This window comes from Trichosurus vulpecula, chromosome 6 (assembly GCF_011100635.1).
Source record: "Trichosurus vulpecula isolate mTriVul1 chromosome 6, mTriVul1.pri, whole genome shotgun sequence".
In the NCBI taxonomy this organism is placed as follows: Eukaryota; Metazoa; Chordata; class Mammalia; order Diprotodontia; family Phalangeridae; genus Trichosurus; species Trichosurus vulpecula.
Genome location: NC_050578.1, coordinates 222998907 through 223017416, shown reverse-complemented (window position 1 = coordinate 223017416; position 18510 = coordinate 222998907). Strand labels below are relative to the sequence as shown.

The window sequence follows — 18510 nt, the reverse complement described above, 5'->3', positions numbered from 1 at the left end:
TATTCAGTCTAATGCAATCCTCTCAGTGCTGGAAAGACATTTTCATTCATTACCACGGTCAAAGCACTTAAAGCATTTTAAGCCTTGTTGCAAAACAGCAGGACCGGCAGAGCAAGGAGGGCTAAGGAAAAGGAAAGTTCATCACCAGAGAAACCTGAGGCCATGCACCTCAACCACTGGGAAAGTCACTTGTACACAGGCCATGGCCACAGGAGTGAGGCTGCCCGGCTAATCCAAAGCAGACTGCTTTCCTCAGGAGTTTGCGCCATTCATGTTTATCATCAGAGCAAGGGATCTTGCTCGCATCGGACCTTTAAATGTTCATCATCTTTAATCCCTACCTTTCCCCTGGTCCTTTGCTCCCTGTGTTCTAGGTTGACTCATGTTTACCATCGAAGAATATTTATTAAGGATTCTCATGCATGTGGGGACAGGAGAGCTATGCCTCTTGAGAGCAGAAGTTAAAATAAGGCTTGAGTTCAAATAAATTCAACTGAAGCCAGGAGACACAAACAACTTTATTCCATCCCAGCCATTTACTGACCCACTGAACCAGTTCTCATCCTGATATTCCCTCACCCCATCATGATTTGCTATTTATGTTCTGCCCCAAAGCTACATAACTGAGGGTGATGGCCAAGAGGAGAGGATGTTTCTGCCTATTTTAAATGAAAAAGAAGAAAGTAACATGAAAATAAAACTGAACCTATCTCACTGATAAAATATGGCCCACAGGAGAATCAGTTCAGTATTCCCAACCGTCTTATTGATCCGAAGAGTTAATGCTGTGCTGAGTAGCACCCACCCATTTAGTAGTGTCAGCATTATCATCACCAGAACTCATATGTTTTTGGTAAAACAAATTTGCTACCTTTAAAAACCACCAGAAAGCTTCTATCCCACTTAATGACTCAAATGTGTCACTATTCCTCTGGCATCCCTCACCATAACCTCCCTCCCTGGCTAACCTTCCTCCATTTGTGTTATCTTCCTTTGTTAGAATTAGAGCCCAACCTCCCTGAAGTCAGGAACTAACATGGTTTTGGTATATCCAGCTCTTAGCCCAGGGCCTGGCACATGGTATTGCTCAGTTATTTTCAGTCATGTCTGACTCTTCATGGCCCCATTTGGGATTTTCTTGCTAGAATCCTGGAGGGGTTTGCCATTTCCTTCTCCAGCTCATTTTACAGATGAGGAAACTGAGGCCAGCAGGGTGAAGAGACTTGCCCAGGGTCATAAGGCTAGTAAACATCTGAGCACTCTAACTACTGTACCACTTAAAAAGAAAGTCTTTAATGTTTGCAAAATACTTCATAGATCATCTCATGTGGTCATCAAAACAACCCTGTGAAGGAGATACTATTAATACCTTATCTTAGAGATGATGAAACTAGTAATTAGAGAAGACCAGTGACTCATCCAGGATCACACAGCTACTAAGTGGAAGATACTGCATTTGAACTCATACCTTTCTGATTCTGGGTCCAAACTCTATCCATAGAGGAAATTATGAAATATACAAGTAAACATGAGGGACACATAAGTGAAGTCCACCATCACACACCAGACAAATAATTGATACGATTAGACATGCAATCTTCCCTGGCTTTACAAATGTTCCTAAACTTAAAGCTAGGGGACTTTTAAAAAGCTATCAGTAATGGGGAACTCATCTAAGGCCACACCACCTTGAATGAGCTTTATCTCCTATGATCCTCTGATCTAGGAAGCTAAGCAGGAGCCAGTTTGGTTAGTATTTGGAAGGGAGACTTTCTGGGAATACTCAGTGCTATAGGCTTTAAAAAAAAAACAGAGGCAGCTAGGTGGCTTAGTGGAAAGAGTGCTAGCCCTGGAGTCAGGAAGACTTGAGTTCAAATCCAGCCTCAGGCACTCACTAGCTGTGTGACCCTGGGCAAGTCATGTAACCTCTGTTTGTCTTAATCCACTGGAGAAGGAAATGGAAAACCACCCCAATGCCTTTGCCAAGAAAACCCCAAGGATAGTGTTGGCATGCTATGGTCCATGGGGTCACAAAGAGTCAGACACTACTGAACAATGACAATGTGAATTCAGGTTTGTCCCAGGAAAGGGTACTGGTTGTAATGGAAGCTGGAAGCTGGCAGAAAAATCTGTGACCCATTTGTGATGAATGCTCAATCCACACCACGTAAGAATCACAGACATTTGCAGAAGCTTTTAAAGTTGGCAAAGCTTAAGCCTCGCTACAACCCCATGAGGGAGGGCCTACCAATATTATCATTCCCATTTCACAGATGAGAAAACTGAGACTTAAAGAGATTAAGGGATTTGCCCATGGTTATATAGCTAATAAGGGTAAGGGGGTGGAATTTGAAGCTGGGTCTTGTTGACTCCAAATCCAGAATTCTAGTCACTATGTCACGGTGACCCTCTAATATCAAAGATAATTAAATCCATAATAATCATCTTGGACAAAACAGTGTCTAAGGTGAAGAGGTTCTCCCTTAAACTTTGCCTTTCCTAATGAGTCCCAAGTGGTTCCAATGATGCCCAAAACACTTCAGGATTTATATATCACTTTTTTCAATCACAATAGATTATCTACTTATCAACATTTTTAATTTTGTATATATTCTTATGCTTTTTAAAAGCATATTTGTCCTGTCCACACCTTAATTATAATAGCACAGGTATTAAGCCTCCATCAACAAGCATTCACTGATTGCCTACTATGTGCTTATCCCACCCCTAGGTGCTGCGTGGGGAAATTGTAAAGCTGTGGTTCTACTTTCTTGGAACTAGGAGGCAGCAGGGTATTGCAGACAGGGCATCAGACTTAAAGCTGGAGTGCCAGCTCTGCCCCTTGCTAACCTGTATGATCCTGCATAAGTCACTGACCCTCCTGGGCCTCAGTCTCCTCATCCCTACCACACGACCTATTTCACCAGGTTACTGGTAGGAAGGCATGGTGTTCAGTGTTACAGAGGCATAGTTTATTATGACATAAAACAGAGAATAACATCAGTATTACGTAGTCCATTGGCAAACCATATTAGACCTCTGATCAAATAAGGTCCATGAAGGAGGTGGGAGATGGACTGGCTTTACATATCAGATGAGTAGAGAAGTAGGAAGGAGGCAGATTGGGCATCTGGGGTGGGGGGATGGGGGAAGGCCCAGAGCTGGGAAACAGCACCATGGTCCTGAGGAAGCCCCTCACTCCTCTGATAGAAGGACTGAACCACTTCCCACACAAACCAATCCTTTGAATTCACAAACGCATGCCCTCTGGTTGTCATAGCCCAGGTTTTCCTGAGCACTGACCTCCACTGTTCAACTCAGCAAAACATTAGCACTTTGTTTTAAGCACTAGGGAAGCCAAGACACAAGGACAGTCCCTGCCCACAAGGGGTTTACATTCTTTTGGGAGGGGATTCAATATACAGAGGATAATCTGAGGAGGGAGAGAATGCTAACAGCCAGTCTGGGAGGAAGGATCAAGAACAAGTTGGGACATCATGAAAGGAGGATTACTGAAAGATTTAGAGAAATCCCATGCCTGGAATGCTCTCCCTCTTCATTGCCATCTCTTAGTTCCCCTGGCTTCCTCACAGAAGGCCACAGACTGAGACCTCAAAGGCGAGCCTTTGCTGACTGGTAGCACAGCATGGGGCAGGGTGCTAGAGGAGACAGAAATGTCAACCTGCTTCTGTTGGCTGACCTCAGGATTAGGCAGGGAGCTCCCAAAGAGCAAACACACACCCTCCAGATAGAGGCACATCAAGTCAAGTCAGTCACCATTGACTGGCACTTATTAGGTACCAGAAGCTGTGCTAAGCACTGGGATTACAAAGATGTGCCTTCAAAAAGAAAGCCCCTGCCTTCCAGGAGCATATTCAGAAAGCCAGAATAGTCCTAAAATGATAGGGTTAACCTAGTATTACTGGGTCAAATTGGGGCAGAACTAGAAGGTGATAAGGAGGGTCTGTGGGAGGAGTAGTGGGAAACAGAGGAAGGAACCAGTAAGCACAAACTTCTTACCAGATCCAGGATGCCCAGGAAAAAGGGGGCATAAGGAAGAGGTAAAAACAGAAAGTGAGCCAATCAGAGAAAGAAGACAACAATGAAAGCTTGTCATTGAAAAAGAGTCTGACCCTGAGCATTGGGGGAGGAAAGGAACCAGATAGTTGAGCAGTTGGTTTCTGAGAGCACATTAAGAGAAGAGTGGCCAGTGCTCTCGTGAAGCACAGAGATAGCAATATATAATGGAAGAGCACAGGACTGGAGGAGGGGGGCAGGAGATTTGTGTTTGAGTCCTTCTTCTGCTATATACTTGCTGTGTGACCTTAGGCAAACTACATAATCTCTCTGAGCCTCATTTCTTCCTCTTCCTCCATTTTCATTATATTTACCCCACCTACCCCACAGGGTTATTGTGAGAAAAGGGCTTCATAAACCTGAAAGCACTATAGGTCTGGGAGTTGTTCCTCTATGACTGTGAACTATCACATATTCAAAAAGAATGCGGTGAGTAATAATAAAAGACAGAGAACTCCAATGCTGCCAGTGGTGTTCACATGATCCTTTGTATGACTATTTTTCATAATAACAGAGGAGCAGCTTTGTCAGGTGGGCTAGGTTGGAGTTTCTGACTTCATTGGTATAGGGAACTCTAGGTATGGAAACATCCATCCCTGATACAGACCAGCAACAAATTGACTCTGTAAGGAAGCTGCAAGGGGGTATAAGGTAAGATTTGAGAGAGCTGCCTGGGGCAGAGGTGAGGTGACTTAGTCCTGATCACAGAGATAGGATATGTCACAGAAGTTAACAAGGTCTTCCCAAAGCCAAGGTTGGTCTTCATGCATACCATGCACACCGCCATATTGTTTCCTATAACTTTGCTATTTAAGACCAAAGTATCATCTTAAGACTTGGAACATAGACCCTATAGCAGTACTTTTTGGTCTGACCCTTCTGTTTCCTTCTAAGGAGTAACAAGGTCCCTCTAGTAAGATCTTGCCACAGGTCATACTACATAAGGACCCATTTCTATAACACCCTGGCAACTTCTTATATGAGCATGACAACATCCCAAAATGTAAGAGATAGATAGGCTACTTTGGTCAGTAGAAAGGTGCCAATTCAGGGTGCTGGGGTGTTCCCAGGGGGAAAACATCCCTGTGCTCATACTTTGTTAGTCAGAACTGGAGATCTGATACTTCAGCTCTTCCACTAAAGGATGTCTATACTTTAAAAGCACATGCCAGGAAGGTCAATAACAAGTGCTATTTTCAAAGCTAATGGCCAAGGCCATTACTCTCAGCCTCAATGTGTTCTTTTCCTAGAATTTAGTGCCTGTTCCCTCTGCCAGGACATGGCACTTGATGGCCTATTGGTATCATGCCTACTTGACTATTTCTCAAATGATGTGCTACCCAGAATGGACCAGTCTTAAGTGGCTAGATCAATAAACACAGCATTCGACAGTGTACTTTCTGAGGTATAAAAATCTGATGACAGCTTTCAGTTCTGTGTCCTCAGCAAAGATCTTGACATCAGAAAGTAGAGGCTAAAAAAGATCAAGAACAGCCTTAAGGAAAGAAAGGAGAACATGGAGGTTACTCTAACCACCTGCAGCTCTTTAAATCTAAGGCTACAGAGGGAAAACTGACTCTCCAGTTTAAATACAAATTCTCTAAACAGGAATCACAGACCACTAGAACTAGAAGGAACTTGGAAGACAGTGGAAGTAGAAAATGAAGGGACATGGAATGCTTTGGCCAAGGCCACCCAACCTATGTAGGAGCTAAAATCAAGACAAGAACAGGTGTCTAATTCTTTCAAGCACTAAACTATAGTTTCTAGTAGAAGTAAATTAATTAAGCTGATCCAAACCTCTCTGCATTAGTGAGATTTCACAAACTCCTTCAAAAAGTGGCCGGGAGATATGTCTAACTTTGAATCTCCAGCACCTAGAACAGAGAAGACCAAAGGATCATAGCTGGAGAATATGAAGAGACCACAGAGGCCCCCTAATCCAACCTTCTCACTTTGTAGCTCAGATCTGAGACCCAGGGAGATTAAACTGACTGACCATGTTCATCTAGGGAGTGCAGGGCTGAAGCAGGAATAAAACCTACATGTCCTTGCTCCAAACCCCATACTCTTTCCACTGTCTCACAAGATGCTTAATAAATGGGTCGTTGAGTCGAAGATTGTGGTGTAGATGGAGTGAAGGCGTCTGGCTATCACTGAGCTCTTGGAATAGAAAATTGTACACTTGAACATCCAGGATGGAGGGAACCCAAGATACCACTTGGTCTAAACTCTCCATTTCAGAGGAGGAGTAAGCTGAGGCCGGAGAAGGTGAAAAGATTCCCCCAGGGTCACATGTGATTTGCCAGAACATTATTCATAGCTATGAATATTGGTCCAAGTACAATTATTTCATCCCATACATATTTATTTAGCACCTACTGTGTATGTTATCATAGCATGTTGGGCCTAGGAGTAGGTGCTTAAGGAAGAAATTGTTGAAAGCTATTTAAGGAGCTAAGTGTTAGAGATCAAGAATCCCTTTAATTCAAAGACCATCCCTTGGGTTGGACCCCATAACACAGCAGTAGGAGGACATTAGAGATCAAAAGAAAAAAAAATGTGTTCTCTAACGAACCTAGTAATCATGGTCCAGGGGAAGGAAGAATGAAAATCCAGGAGTACTCTGAGTTGGGATAAGGGTTGAAGACACTCTATTAAGAGACAACAAAAGGAAAAAGGAAAATTGCACTGAAGGGTCCATCAAAGGGCTTTTGTGAGGGCCTCCTGAAAGGCCTCATGATAAAAAGGAAACTGGGCTGGAAATTTAGAGGAAGGTGGAAACCAAAAGATACAGTCAGCTAAAGCTTTCACACATGCGCACACGCACACACACACACACACACACACACACACACCACTTAAAGACTACAAGACTGGAAACTTTTTACCAGCTTGCTTTGCTTGGTGAAGAGTGGAAAAAAGAAGGAAATTTTTCTTCTATTTGTTGCCTTCCTTCTCACTCACCCCCCCTCCCCGCCCCCTGCCTTGTTTTCACCTAAACCATGGAGAGGCAAACAGCATGAGAGAATCATCTCCTCTGTCCTATTATCACATGGTCCAAATGGACTCTGAAAGTGGCTGATTCAGGGAATCAATGATCATAGAATTATAAATACAGAGCTACAAGGGACAGAGCTTGGGGGTCCTCTAACCCAACTCCCTCATTTTGCAGATTTGGAAGCTAAGGCTTAGAATTATTAAGTGGATGTCACACGGGAAATAAGCAGCAGAGCTAGAAATCTAAGCTAGCTTTTGGGGAAAATGCAAACAAGGTCCAAGCATCTCTATCTGCCAGAGAGCAGTCTCCTATGTCTGGAGAAAATAATTCCGGTCATTCCTTGTTGTGTAGGCACCTGGAAAAAATAGCAGAAAAGAATCTTCTAAATAATTTCTCAGCACCCCCAAAGAAGAAGCCATGCAAGCAGAATTTGGAAATGAATGAATGAATGAATAGATGAAAATCTGAGATAAGATATTTCAAGCTAGAAGTGGCCTTAGATATTAGTTAGTCCAATACCTTCATTTTACAGATGAGAAAGCAAGAGATAGTAAATTGCAGAGATAGGATTTGAACCTGTCCTCTCTGACTCCAGGGTCAGCACTCTTTTTATGGCACCATGACAAACCAAGGCAACTTTTCAATTCTGACCCCACACAAAAGGATGCTGAGAATACTAGGGAGAAGTACTACAACCAAAAGGCATTTCCAAGGCTCTAAATTGACGGAGATGTAAAGATACACCAGCACAAGCAAACTATTGTTTCTCCAGAATGATTGGAGATCAAACTCTTCTGTTGACCAAAAGCTATTTACCAAAGAAATTGGTTTATCTATTTGTAAAGAAATCAATAGCAACGGGATACACTTCATTCTCAAAATGAGGCTGAGTTTGAGTGACTCAGAAGATGCGGCAAGCAAAGCTACTGGGTCATTCTGACAAATGCCAATCATCAGCATACTATAGGACGACAGGAAAACCTGCTTCTTTGCATGTTTTAATGACTTGGATTCAAGATAAGAGTTTGGTGCAAACATAACAGAGGATCTGCCAAACGGGAGAGTCAAGAGAAAATATTCCAGTCCCACTCAAAATAATAATAAGAATAATAATATTAATTTGACAAACTATCTCCTCTTTACTTTGAAGACCTGCATTATTTCATTTTGGATTTAAAGGATAGCAGGTCTTGGGAAACTATGGCAGTTCAAGAATTTGAAATGCCTAATATATTTGAGATAAGAATTCTAGACATTTTACAATGAATACTCAATGTATTTCTTATTTTCTTATGCAAAATTTCTAAACCCTTCCAATTTCTCCCATGACCTAAAGTGGCCTTCCATTCAAAATCATGAATGAGAAATAGAAAGGAGGGGATTTCAGGCAGAGAGCACCGGATGCTTCATCAATACAGTCAAAACAATGGAGAAAAGCGACAGCCTTAAACCTTCCCCTTAAAAACGCTTATTTGTGTTGCCCTTGCCTGAATGCTAAACTCTTTCACGGGCTTTTTTTTAAATATAAATTTCCTTTTCATCAGGAGAACATGGTTCTCCATTATATGTTATCTGAAGACTCTTGCAGGAATCTACTGAGCTCCGTCACTCACACAGTCACATTCCACATCTTCCACAGCTAGCACACAAATGTCCAGAGAACACACATTCCTGTGAGTTGGAATCAGGAGCTCAATTGGAGAATTAAAAAATCTTGTTCTACTGAAAGCCAAGGATAACCTTCCAATCACGGGGTCAGTGCTCAGGAACTAGGACCCAATACTGTGCCAAACTTGCCTTAGGTCCTAAATAAGCCTCCACGATGATTTTCCCCCATAAAAACCTTTCAAAACTCCTTCCCGTGAGATGGTTCATTTTTTTCAATTACATAACACAGTTTTCCAGTATGTTGAAGGTTATCAGATGAGTAATATGCGCCAATCTATGTCTTTACTAAATATACTGCAGCGTGTGCGCATGTATAGATATAAGCAAATTGCCTAAAGATGTGAGGCCTGATAACAATCCATCAGATATACACATCCACACATGCTCATTCCTGTGCTGAGAAACAGCTGCATAAGGCACTGGAAAGAATACCCCAGTAGGAATTCAAAGCCCAAGTGTTCTCGTCCCTTCTCAACAAGAATATTGAAATGAATCCAAACAGTTTCATTATCACAGCAACTCTGAGGCCAAAGCCCTACTGGACAAATGCTCTCATCTCAGCCCTCAGTGCCGAGCTGGACCGAAATCTCCCACTCGAACATTCTCAGTGAGGTTGAATGTTGCTGTTGATGGGGCTCCCGCTTCTCCCTAACTCTGTTCCCCAGCCCTTGCCACATCTCAGTGATGACTGAAGGAGAGGCAGCCTGTTGAAAGGTACAGTTTCATTGCGGAGGCAAATAATAATGAACAACAAAACTGTGCCCGTCACTAATGAAGTGAGGCATTTTGTGCCCTTTGCCCCAAACTCCAGAACCAGACCCAGAGGAGAATTCACCCTGACCAGGACGGGATTTGGGGTGATATAATACACAAGACACGATATTGGCTGGGAGCACTATTATTAAAGAGAGATTAAAACAGCTGTACATTATGCTGCAGCACTCGCTCTTTCCTTTACAAACAGACGGTCCTGGATTACAAGAAGCACTTGACCATCAACCAGATTTAACCAGCTGGGCCATATTCTCCTAGGCAATGCCTGTTGACCTCCTCAGTCGCAGCTGCTCAGATGAAATTCTCATTAGACAACTTATTTTCAGAAGCCAAAGGACCCTCTGATTAAATATATGTATTTAGACATAAAAAAGTCTTTTTAAAAGTACTCATTTTCTGACAAGTGCTGCTTATGATAGGGCCCAGCTACACTGGGAACAAGAGCAAGCAATACAAGGAGAACGAAAATTCATCACTTAATCACAGCTGAAGGGTTTGAGACTAGAAGGATTTTAACCTGGAGCTCTCAATCAGAGCCTTGCTGCCCACCCCAACCAACTTTACCAGACTAACAGCTGCTTTAAAAGTTAGATCTTTTTTTCTTTCTTTCTTTTCACAGAAGAATTTAAATTGTCTGCATTAGGTTCCTATTCAAGACAAGATCAGGCTTACACTGAAACTCACTACTGGGCAACTCAAGGCACCAACCTGCTGCCAAGGGTACTACTGCCTTCCAAAAAAAAACACCTCCAGGAGGAACAAGAATGTGAGGTAGGTAGTACAAGGATTATTAATCCTAACTTAGTGACTTGCCCAGGGTCACACAGCTATTAAGTGTCTCAGGCAGGAAGAGAGCCCTGATTCCAGGTGTAGCACTCTAACCACTAGACAATACTGTCTTGAAATTTATTAACTCCATCTCCCACCTCCATGCTTTTGCATGGGTGGTTTCTCTCCTAGATCTGGAGTGCAATCTTTCCTAACATCTGTCTCTTAGCATTCCTTGATTCCTTCAAAGCCCAATTCCATCTGCATTTGAGTGCCCTCCCCCCAAGACACACACAAACACACACACACACACACACACACACACACACACACACACACACACACACAAAGGGAGAGTTGATATCTTTCCTTCAAACAACATCATATTTATTTTGTACATAGCTTTGCGTTTGAACATTATACCCACCAACCACCTCCTGTAGAATATAAGCTTCTTGAAGGAACAGAATATTTCTTTTTTTGTCTCTGTAGCTCTTGTACCCAGCACACAGAAAGTACTTAATAGATATTAATTGCCTAACACTATAAAAAGATGCTGATTTGAGGAGGTCATTTCTAGAAGAGAAAACTATTTAACCACTGAATAGTGGGTTGATTTACCAAAATTATTTCTTTCACTCTGAGAATTCAAAGAATTTAGAGTAGGAAGGAATCCTAAAGATAGGTCAAGTCCTGTAGAGAACACCTAGGTGGTGCAGTGGGTAGAATGCCAGCCCTGGAGTCAAGAGGACCTGAGATCAAATCTGGTATTAGACACTAGCTGTGTGACCCTGGGTAAGTCACTTAATCCTGTTTGCTTCAGTTTCCTCATCTGTAAAATGAGCTGGCGAAAGAAATGGCAAGTCACTGTGACTGTCAATGTGGCAAGTCAATGTGAACCTACATCTTCTAACTCCAATATCTCTGCCAAGAAAACCCAAATGACATCACAAAAAGTCCAACATGACTGAAGCGACTCAACCAAAAAAAAAAAAAACAAAACAAAACACCAACTCAGAAAGCCAGAAAGGGGAAGTGACTTGTCCAAGGTCACATTACAAGCAAATAGCAGAACCAAGATACAGAACTAAGTCATCTAATTCCAAACCCTACTCTATTTCCTATTGAGAGACAGAATGTTGTAGTCAACTATGTACTACAGTCAAGAGTCTTGAAGACAGTTCCAGGAAATAATCCCTTCTCCAGTCTAGATCCTCTCTACTTCATCTAGAGAATGAAGGTTTGGAGCTCAATGATCTCTAAGGTGCCCTCCAGCTCCAACACTCTTATCTATCTTGCTTGATACATTCAATGGTCGGTGTTAGTGTACACATAAGGAAACATTCTACTTCTAGTCTGTTTCAATACATACATAAATAAATAAATAAAGAGTAACTTTCAACAATTACAAAACAAAATGCAAATAAAGGGGCAAAGGCAAATGCAAAACAAAAAAAGCAGAACTTTTAGTGAGGATCCACATTTTGCTGAAGTGGTGTAGGCATATCTTTTGATACCCTATTAATTCTACTCTTACATTAATTTAACAAATATTTGTGTCAGCTGTCATGTGCAAGGCTTATAGGAGTATACAAAGACCTTTAAATCTCAATTCCTGCCCTCAAGACACTTAAAGTGCTATAGGGGAGATAAGACAAATGCAAAATTAACCTTAATATGAGACAGGATGTGATAAGTACCATAAGAACAACACGGAGTTCCATAAAGGAGAGATTACTACGTATTTCTTTACATTTTGTTGTTGTTGTTGTTGAGTCATTTCAGTTGTGTCTGACTATTTATGACCCCATTTGGGGGTGTTCTCAGCAAAGGTACTGATGTAGTTTTCCATTTCCTTCTCCTATTCATTTCACAGATGAGGAAGCCATGGCAAATAGGGTTAAGTGACTTGCCCAAGGTCACAAAGCTAGTAAATATCTGAGGCTAGATTTGAACTCAGGTCTCCCTGACTCTAAGTCTGGTGGCTCTATCTACTGCTCCACCTAGCTGTCCTTCTTTTCATTAAGACATATTAAAATATCTTAATTTTTGAGGTCCAAAATCTGTGCTGTGAAAATATAGTTACATAAATTATACTTACAAAAAAACCTTTTTTTTTCTCCGATAGGATTATAGTGATGGGAGACTCTTAAATTCATCCAAGAGTAAGTAGTTCTTACTCATGCAAGTACCTCTCTCATACCAAATCAACTATAGTCTATATTAATGAAGAGGGAGGACAGAAAAGTCACCATTTTTCACACCAGGGAAAATACTGAGAAGTCCCTCCCTACTGGTAGGAAATTCTAATCACAAAATTGTTTGTTTATTTTTTTAAATTGCTAAAGTTCTGGAAAATTAAAATATTCTTTCAATGGCAACTGAAGAAAAAGGAAGGAAAGAAGGAAGGAAGGAAGGAAGGAAGGAAGGAAGGAAGGAAGGAAGGAAGGAAGGAAGGAAGGAAGGAAGGACATTAATACATCACTGATTGAGAGATCATTGATCTGAGAACCTCAGCTCCCTTCAACTCAGCCAAGAATCAGAAAGAATGGCAAGCAGCTTTAGTGCCCAGTATCTCAAGACTTTTATTTTTGAGCACAGAGATTCATCATCTTCTCACGCCTCAGCCTTAGTCTCTCAGAGCTTGTTTGTATTTATTTTATACACAATTCTAATGAGTTCAGTTGCCTGATCTTCCAGCCCACAGTAAAATAGAAAAAAGCAAATCAGAAGCGGGGGAAAGGTGCTAATCAAGGTAAGCGCACTAAAAATTACAAGAAGTTAAAGCTAGAGATCCAATAGGAAATAAGGAAACAGAAAATTGACAGCACAACTGTCTGGGGCCATTTAGTGGAATAGTAAACAGGCCCACACACCTCACTCACCCCTGGAGGTATCACTGCACTGAAGGCCAGTCACATAACTGATATTTAGAAGGATACACATTCACTTGCAAGTCATGGCATCACCTCCATGATGTCATGGTCCCCTTCAAGAATGAAGGACAAACAACAACAACAACGTATAAGGATGATCCTGAGTTGCCAAGAAAGGATTAGATTTAGGTTCAATATTAACGACTTATTAAGACAAAGGCGCATGTGACATATTTTTAAAAGGTATCCACAAAATAGTTAAAATTTGATTCAAAGTTGGGCACTGAAAGGGGTAAGGTTGTGCAAAGTTCCCTTACCTAGAACTCTCATTGGGAAATGATGGATAAATGACTAGCAATTAGTCTTAAGCTATTTATTATCCTCTACTTTTAAGCCTAGATTCTTTCAGCACTTAAAGTAAACATTACAGAATTAAAATTGTATCCTATCATCCAATACTGTGGACAAAAAGTAATATATCCAACGTGCAAGACACCATGCTAGACAGTGAAAACAGACAAAACAAAGAACAGTTGCTGCCTTCAAGAAGCTTTTGTGCAGATGGGTTTCATAGGTTTTGAAAAGGATTTGGAAAAGACATTAGTGATCTTATAATTCAACCCCTCCCCTCATTTTACAAATAAGACCTAAGACCTAGAGAGGTCATGTGACTTCCCCAAAGATGGTAGAAGAAGCAGTCAGTAGAGTTGGGATGTGAACCTACATCTTCTAACTCCAAATACAGTCATTGTTCTATCTACCATGTCACATTGCCAGTATATTTGGTATATTATACAGAACAAAGGTGACCATGTCTGTTTTCTGGTTGGATCATTTTTTTAAAAAAATTACTCCCATCTGATTCTGAAATTCTGTGATTCTGCAAAGGCTGATTAGTTAGATTTGATCCTCTGAACCTCAAGGATTAATTGGGTTAGAATTGAATGGACCCTTCAGTGGATGGGGAATTTTTCTAAGACACGCCAGGACTTAAAAATTATAAAAGTTGGAGGTAACTAAAATAAGGAATTCCTAGGATGAAGACAAATCAATTTGTTGAGGTTTTACTCAATTTTTTTAAAATCTGATTTTTCCGCCAAAATAGAACTATTAAAAAAGGAAGAGATATAAATGGGAAAAGAAAAAGAAAAAAATTTTTCAGCTAGAAAAATTTCCAAAGTAACTTTTTCAAAGGGTGAGGCTTTAAACTCTCACTTTGTTATCATAAGCACAACGTAAAAAAGCAGAAAGTTTTTGAAAAACAGAGCTATCTGCTTAACACTCCTAATGGATCACAATCTGCCATCACCATGGTAACCTCTGAATAACTTTTTTTTCCCAGCTATTGCCAATTATGCACTTCTCTGGCTCTTGAAATCCCACACATTTTTTTAAGGCCTGGAATCTTCAGAAGAAGGAAAAAAAAGAAGAAGCTGCCCCAGTCTTATTCCATACATACCCTCCTGCTCAGTCCGGGTCATCTCTTCCAACTTCTTCTGTTTCAATGTGTCCACTACATCTGCCAAGCTCCCTTTGCGGCGCTCTGGCGTTCCAAAAGTGACACTGGTCATTATCTCTCGGTCCCGACCCCCGTCGTCAGGCTTGTGTGGTGAGGTAGAGGTATTTCGGAAGGAATAGAGGGAACATAACTTAGTATTCTCTGATTCCTGCAAGAAAACAATTTTTAAAAAATTAGAATGCTGGGCTACCCATTTGCTTTAGGATAAATTCCAAGCCCACAGTATGAACACATGTAGCTGCTAACATTACAAATACTGAGAAAGCTAAGTAACAATGTCAATTTTGTTTCTTTTTCTAAATAATGGATAAAGTGATAAAGAAGCAACTGTCAAAGAAATTTACCTGCAACTACAGACATAACCTGGATGTATTTTCAAAATTGTAAATCAGGTTCAATGTTGCGTAAACCTAGTTTTGAAACAGGCATTGCAACTTCCTACTCATTTTACACCCTTCTGTACAGAATGTTTCAGATCCAGTGAATAGTTAGTTATTGGGGTTGGAAAGGTCAGACTTTTTAAATTATTCCTATTGGCTAAGGTCTTCCCGTGGTTTCAGACATGTGTAGATCACAAAACATTTAGCCCCTACATTTAGTACCAATAAAGAAATTTAATAAGAGCATATCGTATTTAATAGTTCATGAACATTTCTAGGAGGGGAGAGCGTGCAAGAGAGACTTTAAACTCCATTGGAATGATTTTCCTGTCATGGGTCTGCCCTAGATAACAAAAACTGTACCACCTCCACCACCATCCCCAACCCATGTTCATCCATACCCTAGAACACAGGACTTATGACCTCTAAAGTCTCCTCATTACTAAATCTATGATCATAGATGTTCGCATCCTTTACCAAAGGGCAAATTTATCACAGAAATATTGACACAGGTATTACTTCATAGGACAGAAGTACAAATGAGTTACTAAACAAGTAGGAGGGTGGATCTATCAGCTGAACACTGCGGGTACAAAGCTTACAATGAAATTGACAAACAACTCATACAGACAGGAAGGAGAGGTTTGTTTCTTTGTTTTTCCAAATCAGAACTGGTAGTTAGAAGCAATTACAATTTAGCAATAGTCATTCTCTTCTGCCGGATTCTTATCATTAGTCTCTCTGTATGCGCTTTTTGACACAGTAAAGACTGTAGAGAGTAGGCATTGGTTCCCCACCCACCCACCCACATTTGATGAAAGAGAAAACTGAGGCTTAGAGGGATTAATTGGCTTGCCCAAGGTCATATAGATCTCTATAGTGTGAAAAGTTCTCAGGAAATCTGATGCTACAAAGGAAGCTATTTTCTAATGATTAGCTCGATGTGTATCTCACTTGAACCTAGTAATGCTGGGAGGAGAGCAGTGGGATAGGAGCCACAGGAATGAATGGGAGGAAGAAAGGATAAAGGAAGAAGGAACAGAAGAGAAAGAGGAAATTATTTCTACCTAGGCACAGGTCCTGCTACTTTGTTGCACACACCATGAGGCAGCTTGCTATATTCCCCCCAAAAAGAACTTCCAAAGGTGACATAATTCAATGGGGAAGGGGAAACACTCCCAGCATCCCCCGTGCTACCTACTGACTCAGCCTCCATCACACTCAGGTGGTTTATATCAAAATTGAACAAAGTATAGAAGAAAGAATGCTAGATTTGAAACTGGAGAGCTTGGGTTTGAGTGAATCCTAGTTCAACCACTTGCAAAGTGTGACTTTGGACAAGTCGCTTAACTTGGTTCTCAGTTTCCATATCTGTAAAATGGAGATAACAATTCTTTTATTGTCTACTTCACCGAACCATTGTGAGAAATTGTGTGACCCTAAAAGGTTACATAAATGTGAGTTCTTATTATTCCTGAAAAGCAGCAGGGCATAAGGTTAGGAAGACTTGGGTCTGCTGATAAAAATATATATTGGCTGCGGACATCAAGCAAGTCACTTAACCTCTCAGTGGGCTCAGACATCTCTATAGACTAGAGGCAGAGAAATAGCTGACGCTCATTGGAGGAAGAAGCTCTGAACATTCAGAAATCTCAGGACTGATCTTTCTTGTCTGGATGGATGGATGGATGGAATGATATATAGACAGGGAGAGAGAGAAGAAATTATTATAGCTTGTGTGTCAGCAGGCTGATTCTCCCTTTTCATCAGGATGATACTTGAATGAAAGAGAGAATTCAGGAATTAGAGCACAGAATTCTTTTCTTGCCTTTGGGACCTTTCAATGTCTCCCTTAAGAACTTTGGAATTGATTTGTGACATGGGAGACACTGCATGGGACTACTTAGCATGGCATGCCCACATCAGAGAAGGTGCTATGCTTTATCAGCAAAGCAGAATTGAAGTAGCTCAAAAGAAACGTGAGATGCACAAATTTAGAGAATCCACCCCATATGTTCACATGGACTACTTGTGCCTGACCTATGGTAGAACATTCTGAGCTAGTATTGATCTGATCCGCCATTGTCAGACACATTGTAACTTGACTCTAGCATAGTGAGGTCATTTTGAATGAAGGACAACTGACCAACCACTAATGCACAAGCATTCAGTGGTACATATTCCAAAGACATTTTGGCTTATAATAGATTTCTAAGCTAAAAGTTGACCCAGGTTGACAATCATCATTCGAACAAATACTGCTTTTTAAAAAATAACTGTTTTAAGATGAATCTGCAAAGGAAGTGTAAACCTGCATTTGTAAAAGAAGTTTCCTCATTTGGAAGTTCCTACATAAATGTAACAATAGGTCTAGTCCCTCTCCCTATTTTAAATGAAAATGTATTGGTATCTTTTGTCTTTCTGTTCATTTCTAAAGCTCTTTGCAACCCTTAAAGTGATATATGAATGCTAGTTATCATCATCATCATTGTTTCTGGATATGCCACAACACCCCTAGCTGAAAGTGGGGCTTTCTTTAAACACAGAAAAGCAGCTAAACAAAAACACCTGCTACTGTGATTGTACTTGAAAATTTCTGAAAGCTCCAACCTCAGTGGTCCTCCACCTTCCCCCTTCTTTCCCTAACCTCTCTGCTGAGATGAATGTGACAGATTTCATGATCTGTTCTCCAGGACCAATATCAGTTAATGCCCACCCACGCCATTTCAAATGGCAAGGCATTCTCATGCTATGGTTAGTCAATCAAATAACACTAAGCTAAAAACAAGGATCAAAGGGCTCAGTCCCAACTCAGGTAGTGAGAACCTGAAGATCACACTTCCTGAAGGACCCTAAAGACAGCTTCTCCAGTCATTCCCAACCCCAGATGCAAAGACTACACAAGAAGGGACAATGCAAACTCAAAGAGTTAACAATTGGCACTAAGTGACACAGACCATCATCAGTAGGTTATACAACTTGTCCAGGATGGCACATCATTTTCTTCTTGAGGCCTGAGGGCATTTAACTGAAAAGATATGGTTTCTCCCAAAGGGAAAACCACCAGATCCAGTCACAAAATGTGAGCAAGATATCATCACAATCATCTGACATGGTAAAAATGGCTGGTTGCTTACGTCTACCCAAACTACTCAAAGGCTCCTTAAGTGAAGGAGGAGAGGGAGGGTGGGGGGAAAGCAAAATCTTTGCTCCTAACTTTTGTACCTTCTACATTATAATTAACACTAGACCATTAAGTACAAAAGTTAGTGGAAATCTTATCTGTTAAGATGGACAGGTAGACTTATCATTTCATTTGTTTTGTTTTAGTTTTGAAGAAGAACATTGACTTAGACTTCAACTAAAATAAAGAGATAAAAGTCAAGATTATTTGCTAAGCATCCTTCTAAGAAGGGTGGCAGGATTGTTGACTCTGTGGGGCATAAG

General features: G+C 40.9%; 1 protein-coding gene across 9 annotated transcripts in view; it reads right to left on the bottom strand.

Annotated features, from left to right (window-relative positions):
* SOX6 (SRY-box transcription factor 6) overlaps positions 1–18510 on the bottom strand; it is a 550764-nt gene that overhangs the window by 331032 nt on the left and 201222 nt on the right. For all 9 annotated transcript variants that reach the window (XM_036763144.1, XM_036763143.1, XM_036763146.1 and 6 more), the window contains exon 3: positions 14624–14831. In XM_036763144.1, the coding sequence (XP_036619039.1) occupies positions 14624–14831 (208 nt within the window). The remainder of the gene's footprint in view (positions 1–14623; positions 14832–18510) is intronic.